Raw genomic sequence first — 12604 nt, 5'->3', positions numbered from 1 at the left:
AAAGTGAACAAATACACAAAGTAAATTCAAGCTTGAGCAAGAATGTTTTCAAGCCCAAGCCACTAAGTACTTACTCTTTCTCCGTACAAAAAAAAAATCTAAAATAAATTTAGACTTTTTTTTTCGACATGCTACCTTTAAAAAAACAGGTGGTAAAATGGGCTTAAAACTTTCACAGCTTAAAAATCAAATAAGACTAGCGGCTGTATTGTGCTTTTGTTTGAAATACTATATTTACCTGCCTTTATTTAAAGCCCTTAGCATCTGCCTTAAACACTTAAGTTTTAGGAAGAAAGTTTCTTTGTTTTTAAATTTTAAAATGCATTGTACATAAATACATTCCTGGTCAGCTGTCCAGATGAGAGCAGAAGTAAGGATCCTGCTAAATGCTCAAGAGCAATGATTCTGTGTTTCCAAAGTGAACCTGTTTTGCTTACAGGCAAAGCAACGGCCCTGAAATATTCCTTATCCTCTTAGCTACTTTTCTCCACTCTTCAGAGGTTCACACCAACGTACTGCTTACCATAATGAGTTTGGGACAAGGCAGGGTGGGAAACTCTGGGTTCACAGCTACTGGTTGAGGGTACTTTACCCGTATCATTTCCTTCTTCCATCTCCCTAACTTCTGCTGAAAGGCAGCCACCATGGTGATGGTTTTGCTAAACCCTTATTTTAGCAGCGAAACATCAGGGGGATAAATTATGCAAACAAACACTGGTACACATAAATATTCTCTTATCTGAAACACCTGGGGCTTGACTGTATTTCAGAATTCAAAGCCTGATTATACTCTAGAAGCACATACCTTCTATCACAAATTCTCCCAGACAGGGTTAGCATCCCATAACACACATTAATATTTCTAGTTCTACAATGACTATGAATGTTCATATTAAGTGTGATAAATAACATCCTCACATCATCCAGAATATATATTTTTGCAATAAATGTGTGTGCTGCAAATTTAGGGGGAAAAATTCAGTTTTGTATTTTTGTATTTGAGAACTGTGATTATGGACTTGTATATTCCAAAAGTTAAATAAATCAAATTCAAATTAGATAAAATACTTAAATTTTCTATGTCATGGTAAGTACAAAGATTCATTCCAACACTGAAACATTAGGATTGGATTCAAAGATTCAACAGTCTAATTTTAATCATTAAACATTTATGTAGCATGTGTATTTCATGATATCTATTTTATAGTAAACACTTCATCAGTACTATGGCTACAGTATAAAGACAATAATGAAAGGCTGAAATTTCCTTGCACTTTTTAAATAATCAAATATAAATTGAGAACTTGGGTAGGGTGAAGCAGATTGTTTTCAATCAAACAAGATTAGATCTATTATATATTAAATGATTATTCTTAAAAGTTACTCAAGCCATTTTCAGTTGAGTGTAAGATTTCTAATTTTATTCTTAATTTAAATCTGCTTAACTGTCCTAAGCCTGTCCCCTATTTAACAGGACCACTATAAGGTTCAGATGAGATATAGACACTTATGTGCTTTACAGAGTACAACGTAAATGTATGATCTTATTATAACTGTTCAAAAGAAGTCTTCTTCTAGCATCAAAAAAAGGTATTATATAACTAATTAGAGTTATAAACCAATTTCGGCTTACATATTGTCCCTCAAGAGTAGAGGGACAGTGTTTAAAATCAACAGCAATTTAGTAACAAAGAAACCAAACAAACAGAAAACCCAGCCAGTAATTACATCTGAGTATTTGAATTAGGTGAGTGCCTACCATTGCAAATCCAACATCAGCTTTCTTTAATGCCGGGCCATCATTTGTACCATCACCAGTGACAGCTACCACCTGGCGTTGTTCGGAAACAGTGCTGTCAATTATACCTGGAATAAAAGTATTTGTGCTGTAAAAACAATTTGTTTAATAGTGATTCTGTAGGGTATACCTTGGATGGCCAGTTTTATAGATTCAAAGTTCAAAATAAATAATTAAGCATAGAGAAATGGAAACTGCTGAGATGTTGGGCAAGGAACAACTCCAGAAACTGTTGTATTAGCAATTATATCCTATTTTACTCACTGAGAATAAACACAATCCACCTAAGGTATCAACAGGAAATGTATTCAGGTTTTATTGGCAAAGATGATATCCATGATTCAATCTAATATTTAGTATCTGTTACTATTTCAGGAAACAACGCATTTCTGTATCAAGAAATTGTGGGAAAATTGCAAAACCTACTCACCTTTAACCAGTGTATGTTTGTCAGTAGGAGATGATCTTGCAAGCACTCGAAGCTTTGGCCAAATCTTGTCTATCCGCTCTTGCTCAATCTATAAATTTTCGTCAAAGTTAAAACATGCCCAAGCCTAGTTTTCTAATTCCAAATTAGCTATCTAGCATTTGTATCAGTGGTTCTCAAAGGGTGGTTACCAGACCAGCAGTATCAGCAACTCCTGGGAACTTGTTAGAAACGGAAATTGCTGAGCAAGATTCAAGGCTTAGCTGATAAAGATACTGTGAGGTGGGGCCTAGTAATCCATGTATTACACAAAGCTCTCTAGGTCACTCTGATGCAGACTCAAGTTTGAGAACAATGTTATACATATCATTACAAAATCAAATTTTAACCATCTCCCCACTGCCTATGAACATGAAAACTCCTTAGCATAAGTAGTGCAGAGTTTGGGGCCTCCTAAAATATGTTCCATAGCAACCTGTCCAAAATCATCTCCCCTTACTGGCTTACACAGACTGTATTTCTTGGGCCCGGACTGAAAAAAAGAATGGCTCACTCCCTTCAAGGCAAATTTCTTTATCACTTGTTCCCTCTATTTCCTATAATGTTTTGCTTCTTGGGGTGAGGGCTGCGCCTTTCCAGGTGTGATGCCTAACACGCAGTGAATACTCAAAGTGTATTTGTTGAATGAATTTCCTAATATACTAAAAATATAGCAGCTTAAAAAGTAAAACACCCTTACCTCTCCTTTTTCATTTCGTATCCTCCTGTTGAAATCTTTACCTTCTAGGCAAAGAAAATCTTCCCCAGGATGTAAAATACCACATTTGGTGGCAATAGCCCGAGCAGTATTAATATTATCACCAGTGACCATCCGCACAGTAATTCCAGCCCTCTGACATTTCTTTATTGCATCTGGCACCTGGTTAATGTGGAAAAAATTCATATCATGAAAGAAAATTAGAGTATTTCCAGGATGGGGAAAAAAAAATCCCACTGAACAAATACAGATTGCCTCACAGTCCCACAAATGACAACCTTCATTTCGTCTCAAGATATTAAGTATTTCTTGCAGTATGGCCAATAACCTCTTCTTTCCTTTTCCACAGTCCTAGTTTAGGTTTCACTTTCAGTTATCATTTACTTAACTTGCCTGCATTATTCATTTGTCAAAGGCCTTTCCCAGCGCCTTTCCCCCTGGCAACCAATAAGCAATTCTTTCCTGGTTGGCTCTCTACTTTTCGGGTTCTACTGCCCAGACACCAGCATATACTGTTGGTGTTCTTGGGGTAAAGAGAGACTCACTTTCCACCCAACTCCTTATTTTTTAAGGGTCATCACCTCTCCTATTCTAGAACCTCCAACCACCATCTATGTGCTAATTACTTTCAGAGCTACATGTTTTTTCCCAGCTTATTGTGAGAGTTGGATTCTTAGTCATACCAGAAAAGCAGACATCAGAATGTAGGTGTCCAAAAGGAAAAGTATGCTTTCTATCTAATAGAAACCTAACGATGATCTGACCTCCTCCATCTCCCTTACCCTCTACATCCTTAAGGGCCAAAGAATCCTGCAGATTGGACCTCAAACCTTCCCTGCACTTCCCGTCACCATGCTTGTTGCCCGAGCTATTGCAATAGCATTTTTTTTTAATTGGCATCCCTGTGTTTATGTTTGTTTCCCCTTTAAAATGTCTGATATACCTGACAATAGAGTTCTTTTTCTAATACACTTTCTTAAAAATACATGACGATTACTCAACTGTTATACTATAAACCACAAAGTTCTCAGTATAATAGAGTGTCACACTTGAGCTTCAGAATAGTTTCCTAGTAGATAAACAAGGATTTACTGTATAGCACAGGGAACTATATTCAATATCTTGTAACAACCTATAATGGAAAAAAATAAAAAAAATGTATAACTGAATCACTTGGCTGTATACCTGAAACTAACACAGTATTGTAAATTGGATACATTTCAATTAAAAAAAAATACAAGATGACCAAATACTGTACTACTGGACACTCCTACATTAAAAAAAAAAATTGTTTAGATAAAATTGAAAATTTAGTTGGGTGTACTATATTTTATCTGGAAACCCTACTCTAGATCTAACTACCAGTTTACAGGAAATAGAAGGAAAGCACTCAGCAAAATCTGGAATGTAGAAAACTCCCCAGGACACACGTCTTTCTACAAATAATCTGCAAAAATATGACAGTGTATTTGCTGATTAGAAGAAAATAAAACTATTTGTTCTTTGACAGATAATCTGTAAGAATGGAAAAGAGAGGAAACCTATAGAGCTCTAGATTAAGACTTTGAGGGGCATGGCAATAGATTTAATGTGTACACTGGGTGATTCTGATTTGAATACACATTTGTGTTACAATTTAGGAAATTTTAAAAATAATGAATATTTAGGAATATCATTAAAAGTCTTAAGGATCATGATTGTGTTTCAGAAAAGAATTAGAAAAAAAATAGCTTCCAAGATCTAAATTTTTTTCTATTATACACTTTATCTATAATTTTGGGGTCTCTGCTTCTGTAGTTCCCTTTGCCTAGAAAATCCTTTTCTGTTCTTCTCTAACCAGAAAACCCATGACGATCCTTTCAGAACAGAGGTTACAAATGCAAATACCCGGAGGGCCATGCAGGTAACAGAAATGAGGAAAGCAGGCTAAGGAAGTGACAATTGGTCTTGGTTAAAGCTATGTGGCAAATGGTATTTAAGAGAGCAAACTAAATTATTAATAGGCCACTGATCACCAAATACATCCACTTAAAACTCAGAAGTTACCTCCAATTTTACAGAGAAACTGAAGAGAAGTCAAATATCTTTTTAAAGCATCTATGCATATGCAATAAAGCTGGATTTAGTCCAGGTATCTAATTAATCAAGATTCTCTACATGAGGACTGTACGGTCCAGGAGACGCACTCTGGAAAGCTACCTCCCATTACACTGTCTCACTTCATTGAAAGCACTCATCTCGTTTTGTGATACTGAAGAAATGAATTGCCACTTCCATGTTAAAAAAAAATAAACCTATCAACCTCAGTGCGAAGAACACAAAATGAGCAATACATCTTCCAAAGGACAAAAGTTGAAGGAATCCTGATTTAACATTCTATTTAGATAAGATTTAAGCCATAAATCAATGTATAAAACTTTGAATGGTTTTCCTTTGACCAAAGGTTGGCAAACATGATTTATCTGGATGTCTCACAAGCACCTGAAACTCTACAACTCCAAACTGAATTTACCTTGATCTCTAAATAGGCAGCTTTGTCTCTTATTACATTGGTAATACCATCTACCAGCCACTCAGTTATGCAAGCTGAAGAGTGATTCCTACTCCTCTAGAAGAGTTACTAAGAGAGAGCTCTGTCCTAAGTCTCTAGCTACACATCTTCCTCAAGACATTCTCTTGCCTACGTCACCTTCAGGCTTCTAGTTCCAAATGCCTACTTGACATATAACTGGCTCTTTCAGACACCTCCACAATGTCACGTAGATATATCCAAATCCAACATACGAATATCTAGTGGTTCTACCTCCATTTCCTTTGAAATCAAACTTTTCCTTCCAACTTCCCTGGTACAACTGAAGTACTATGCCATTATCATCTCTTGTTTGAGATCACTGCAACCATCTCATTAGGTTCTCTGTGTCGACTTCTCTGTTTCTTACAGAGTACTCCATGTACACTTTTTAACATGAATCATGTCACTTCCCAGCCTGAATTTCTTCAATGACTTCCCACAGCATTTCAGAATAAAATTCAGAGCCCTTACTGCCTGGTAAGGCCAAAGATAATCTCGTCTGCCCTTTCTTGTTCAGGCTTACAGCCACACTGCCCTCCTTTCTATCATCAAAAAACTAAATACTTCCTGCATAGCTCAGTCGGCAAAGCATCTGCCTGCAATGTGGGAGACCTGGGTTCAATATCTGGGTCAGGAAGTTCCTCTGGAGAAGGAAATGGCAACCCACTCCAGTCTTCTTGCCTGGAGAATCCCATGGACATAGGAACCTGGCAGGCTCCAGTTCATGGTATCGCAAGAGTTGGACATGACTTAGTGCTATCTTTTTTCTTGCCTTAAGCCTCCTGTATTTTTTGTCCCCTTTTCCTGGAATACTGTTCTTGCAGCTACTTAACATGGTTGGCTCACTTCTAGCCATCAGAGCTCAACTTAAATGTTAAATCCTCAGAAGTCTTTAACATGGGGTCTCTTATCTGTATCACTCTGTGCACATCCTTTATGGCCCTTATTTCACTTGTACTAGTCATAGTTGATGCCCCCTCATACCCCGTGCCAACTAGATTAGAAGGCCTATGATGGCAGGGACCAAGTCTTATTCCTTACAGAATGTGTTTTCCCTTGGCACACTGAGTACCTATCATTTTATCTGTTGTGTTACCTCTCTAGAGCATAAGTTTCATAATTATTGTGTTTCCTACAGTATTTCCAGTTCCTAGATGAGTGCCTGGTACTACATATTGGGTGTTGAAGCACTTAGTTGATGATAGTCACTGAACAAAAGCTATTTTTGCCTTTGTGCTTTTTATTCATGTTGCTTCTTTGCTCAAATGTGCTTTCCTCTCTCTCTCTCGGTCTAGCTAATACCTCTTCATCCTGTAAGACTCACATCAGGTAATCTCTGGGAAGTCAGTGACTTGACACCTCTCAGGGTTAATATAGCACAGTGGTTTTTTAAGCACACATGTCTTAAGGAGAGCTGGGTTTGAACATACCAGCTCTATGGTTTACAGCTAACTTCTATAAATCTCAATTTTTTTCTTCATCTTTCTGTAAGTAACAATACTTAGAGCTCAGAGGTGAATATTAAGTAAAATAATACACATTAAGCACTAAGCACAATAGCTGGCACCCGGTAAGAAGGCATTAAACATGTTGTTACTTTAAAAGGTTGGGGGCTCATGTTCTGTACTCATGTAACATGCTTTCCACATGTACCTATGTACTAATATGCTGGTTGTAACTATGTATTTGTCCACTCCCACCCAGGACAGTGACTTCTTTGAGGCTAGGAACCAGATCTCAAAAACCTTTATGTCTCCAGTATCCTCGTATAGTCTCAATAACAAAAAAAGCTATTGCTCAATAAACTTAAAAAAAAAAGAAACTAAGGAAGAAAAGCAAAGTCTAGAGCCACGGACTGTCCAGCTGGTAGCAAGATGCTTAAATTGAAAAAATTTTTTTTCATTCAGTTTTTCAGTTGAACTAGCCACAGTTCAAAAGCTCAGGAGTCACACGTGGCTGGTGGCTGTGATACGGAACAACACAGAGCAATTCCACGGTCGCAGAAAGTCCTACTGGCAGTGCTGGACCACAGAGCTCGAACACAGATAACTTAATGGTATTTACTGTATAATTTAATGTAAGTATCAATGGGGAAAACCTACTCAGTTCAAGGCACTGGGTATGGTGCTAAATAAACATGGAGGGTCCCAAAGAGGAGTTACTGAATTAAAAACCATAAACAGGCAGCACATGCATCCCAAGTACTATTATTTCACTCATCTTGGATTCACACTGGAAAGAAAATCACAAAGGCTAAGAATTTTACTAGAAAACCGGTTACAGTTAGTGCCTTCTGCACATGCAGAACACAGAACGTTTCACCACCTCAGGTCTCACAGGATCTTCAATCCCCACAACAGCAATGCATGTAAGGCCGGTGACAATATCATTTTCATTATCCCACTCTGGTTCTGGTTCTCCTGCTGGGAAATCTCTGAATGCAAGACATATGGTTCTCAAGCCTTCTGATGCCATCGGTTCAATCACAGTTTTTACAATATCATCACGGTCCCTTGGTCTGAATACTTTTGCCTCACCATTAGCACTCAAGATTTTGAAACACCTATAAGGAAATGTTGAATCCAAACATCAATAATTAACAAAGATAATAGTTAATGCCATTTAAGTGACTTGGATGGGCTAGAAATCATGTAATCTGATTATCTGGAATTCAGAGAACTATGTATGTTGCGTTTTTACAGGCTTCAACCATATTTACTTTTCACTCTCCCCTTTACAAAACAGTTCTCTTTTTATGGTTCTCATTTGATCATTCTTCATTGAATCAGTTACTCGAGATATTCTTAAAACTTCTCTTTAGGAAATGCAGGGCTTTAAAATTTTCACCAAAAACCCCTAGTGGCAGAGAAGAATAAACTACGTACCTGTACATTTTGGTGCAGATTTAGATATTAGTCTTAAGTAACACAAAACTGCCAAATATGTCCTTCTTTTAAAGTAAAAAGCCACGTTCAATCAACCCCTTACCTGAGATGTTGTCTTATCACCTACATTGTTTTAACCATAAAAGAGAAAAGTAACTTACTGTTAAAATAAGCCTTCTATTAGAATGAAAGATAATGCCGAAATAGTTTTAGTTTCAGTGAAATGAACTACAACCTTTTAACAATGTAGTAAATAAAAGTTACCCGGTATATATTTCCCTACATCAAGTTTTTCACATTGCCTCTCCTGTTCTTCCTGCTTGGAGATGCCACTGCTTCCTGCTTCTAGGAAAGTGATTCCCAAATCCCCATCTTCTGTTCTGACTGGTTTTCCATCCTAAGAGTCCACTCAGATGTTGTACCAGTACTTTAAACTGACTGCAGGCGAGACTACAGGCCGTCTCCTCACTGACCATTGAATTTATATCAACATTACTACCAATAATTTCAATGTGAAGTCTAAACTCACTTGAATACTTCCTTTCCCCTTGTCATCTATATAGTATTAGCTCCTAAGTCCTATGTACTTGCCCTCTGAATATTTCCTCTCCTTCCTATTGCCCCTGCTTCTTCTTGCTCTTACTTGGAGCTAAAGCTACTGTAATAGCCTTTGAATTGATATCAGTCTCCAGCCCATCCTTTCCCCTCCTCCCAACCCACCTTATTCCCTGATGCAAGAAGTATCAATTCCACAGTTTTGCTCCCTCTGCTACCTGATGAAAAAAAGTCTTCAGCCGCATTATCTGGCCTACTTAACTGTTTTAACTGCTGAGCCTAGAATTTAAGAGCCTCCACAACAAAATGTAAATTTCACTGTGAGAAGAATACTGTCTACTTAGTATACTCCATGTGAGATGTTTTGCATGCATTGTTTTATCTCACTGTCTTAGAATTAGGAGTCATTATCCTCTTTTTTCAGTGAAGTAAAAATGGAAGCTAAAGGAAGATCTCAAAGCTACTGAGTTGCAACAGAGCCACTACCTGACTGGTTTTGATTCAAAAATCTCCTCCATCCATCTACCTGTTTTCCAACAAGCCCCAGAAACAAGATATCTCACACCTGAGGGAAGTCAGATAACCAAGCACATGTAAAGGGAAGAAAGAAGTCCTATGTGTCACAAAAGCCCACCACCACTCAGCTGAACTGTGTGACTATTAGCTATTCCCCCAATATGGTCTGCACATTCTCACCTCCTTCCCTCCAACGTGGCCTCCTTCACCTTCACGTTCTTACTTCATACCAAAACCTCTCTTAAATGCTACACCCTTCATAGTATGATCTCTCATCTTCAACATTTTGTGTGCATCTGTCATATTTTGCATTAACATTTATGTGTTTTTCTCTTAATCCGTGAGATTATAATCTGCCGAACACGTTATAACATTGGATTATAATCCATTTATAAGCAAACTAAAATGGAAATACTTTAAATATTGCAGTTTCAAGTGAGTTCTAATTTTCCAGAACTGGCCTCAATTTTTAAAAAAAGTTTTCTACTGGAATTAAAAAAAAGGTCAAAATAATTTCAATGCTTGTAGTAACAGATAAGCATTAGGAAAATTATATTTAAACATGTGATGTCGAAACTGGGGTCACTGGTCTGTATATGGACAGTACAAAAAAAAAAGATTACCATCCAAAATGACAGCAGGTATTTAAATACAAAAATGCAGTAGCATTAAGTATGATAAAACCTCACTCTGATATAAAAGGAAGAGCCTCAAGATCAAGTTTTAATGCTTTATTATTCTAAAAACTAATATATAATTCATTCATCACTATCTACAATGCAGTATAGAAGACATGACCATGAAGTTTTCTTCCCAGGAGGCTTTTATTTTTTGTGATCCTATACAGCAATGGACTCAACATCCCTAAGAACAAATATCAATGTTCATTTTGTTAAACCATACAGACTGAATATAATGGGCTTATTTTCCCTGTAGAAAAATACTAAGAAATAAAAGAAGCTGGAGTATGAGAATGGCAGAATATCCTGGACAAAAGATCAATACCATTTAATTACACTAATAAACTCTTAAGGTCCTAGAAAATGCCTGATGTTCACAAAAAGGAAGTGTCAACAATAACAACAGAGTAGGTATTTCATAAAGCAACCACAGTGAGCAATTTATTCATCTAAGCATTTTACTCTTACTTTTTCAGAATTATCTCAGATGCACCCTTGCTGAATATTCGGTAACTTCCATCTGAATTTTTCAGGACAGTGCTCATGGACTTTCTGACAGAATTGAAGGTGTAGACTTTGTACAGTGCTTCTTCCGGTATTTCATTTCTAACATCCTGATAATCCCGCTTTAAATCCAAAAGAAATCCCAGCAAGGCACATTCAGTTTTATTACCAACATGACGAGGTAATCCACCCTCTTTCTCTGGTGGCTATAAGAGAAAAAGGTTTAGAAGCTAGTACCATAGTTTAATTTAGAATGCAAAACAGAATGAGACATTCTAAACAAAATCATATAGGAAACCTCTATTAGTATCAGCATTTCAAAGAGGAACATAGAAAAAGAAAGGCTGAAAGAAGGTCTGGGGCAAAAATGATGTGGATTCCACTCTCAGCCCTGCCAATTATTAGCTATGTGAATTTCTGGCAAGTTAACTCAACTGCCATGGTTTTTGGCTTCAACATCAGGACAACAGGAGCATCCAAGAATTAAATGAGGTAAGACATGTAAAGTTTAAAGCTGGTTCCTAACACATGCTGCTGCTGTTCAGTCATTAAGTCATGTTTGACTCTTTGCAATCCCATGGACTATAGCACGGCAGGCTTCCCTGTCTTTTATACTCTCTCCCAGACTTTGCTCAAATGCGTGTCTATTGAGTTGGTGATGCTATCTAACCATCTCATCCTCTTCTCCTTTTGCCTTCAATCTTTCCCAGCATCAGGGTCTTTTCCAGTGTTGGCGCTTCCCATCAGGTGGCCAAAATACTGGAGATTCAGCTTTAGCATCAGTCCTTTCTATGAATATTCAGAGTTGATTTCCTTTAGGATGGATTGACTCGTTTGATCTGCTTGCAGTCCAAGGGACTCTTAAGAGTCCTCTCTAACACCACAGTTCAAAATCATCAACTCTTTGGCGCTCAGCTTTATTTATAGTCCAACTTTCACATCCATACATGACTACTGGAAAAACCACAGCTCTGACCATATGGACCTTTATCAGCAAAGTGATGTCTCTACTTTTTAATACATTGTCTAGGATTGTCACAATTTTCCTTCCAAGTAGCCAGTGTGTTTTCATTTCAGGGCTGCAGTCACCATCTGCAGCGATTTTGGAGTTCAAGAAAATAAAATCTGTTAGTGCTTCTACTTTTTCCCTTTCTATTTGCCACGAAGTGATGGGACCATATACTGTATCTTAGTTTTGCACATTGAGTTTTAAACCAGCTTTTTCACTCTCCTCTTTCACCTTCATCAAGAGGTTCTTTAGTCCCTCTTCACTTTCTGCCATTACAGTGCTATCATCTGCATATTTGAGGCTGTTAATAGTTCTCCCAGAAATCTTGATTCCGGCTTGTGACTCATGCAGCCTGACACATATAGGACTTAATAAATTTTAATTCCCTTCCTTTTCTCTTGTTTTCATAAAAGTTTATATTAAATAGTTCAAAATTAAATCTACTTTACCATTTATTATGGCTTAAAATAAAAGTACAGTCATTAAAATATAGTTGCCTTAAATACATATAAAACCTTTATTTCCTTCAGAGTGTCTCCGCAAATACCTCCTTCTGTAATCATCACAACCGTATGAAGGGCAGATAAAACCATCTTCACTTAACAACTGAAGAAAGTAAAGCTTAGGCTTTCAGCTAGTAAAAGACAGAGCTAGATGTAAAACCAAGATCTCGTCACTTTCCAGTCCAATAATCCAATTCAAGCAATATTAATTTACAGTCTTCATCCGTAATTCACTAGAACACATAACAATCTCATTCTTTATGTTATAAATAAAACTTTTTAAATGTGCAAAGTTAAAAATATTTTATTCTAAGGTACCACAAGTCTAGAGTTACTTTATTCAGTTAGTGCCAAAGGTTTAAGAATTACCTTATAGGTACGATCTACTGAGAAACCAA

General features: G+C 37.1%; 1 protein-coding gene across 6 annotated transcripts in view; it reads right to left on the bottom strand.

Moving 5' to 3' along the window:
* ATP2B1 (ATPase plasma membrane Ca2+ transporting 1) overlaps positions 1-12604 on the bottom strand; it is a 133390-nt gene that overhangs the window by 28525 nt on the left and 92261 nt on the right. For all 6 annotated transcript variants that reach the window (XM_027543187.1, XM_027543184.1, XM_027543186.1 and 3 more), the window contains exons 11-15: positions 10659-10900; positions 7880-8117; positions 2965-3144; positions 2229-2316; positions 1760-1866 (exon numbers count right to left, since the gene is read on the bottom strand). In XM_027543187.1, coding sequence (XP_027398988.1) covers positions 1760-1866; positions 2229-2316; positions 2965-3144; positions 7880-8117; positions 10659-10900 — 855 coding nt within the window. The remainder of the gene's footprint in view (positions 1-1759; positions 1867-2228; positions 2317-2964; positions 3145-7879; positions 8118-10658; positions 10901-12604) is intronic.

Source organism: Bos indicus x Bos taurus, chromosome 5 (genome assembly GCF_003369695.1).
Source record: "Bos indicus x Bos taurus breed Angus x Brahman F1 hybrid chromosome 5, Bos_hybrid_MaternalHap_v2.0, whole genome shotgun sequence".
NCBI classification, from domain to species: domain Eukaryota; kingdom Metazoa; phylum Chordata; class Mammalia; order Artiodactyla; family Bovidae; genus Bos; species Bos indicus x Bos taurus.
Note: the sequence above shows the minus strand (reverse complement) of the source record. Positions and strands in the feature narration are given on the sequence as shown.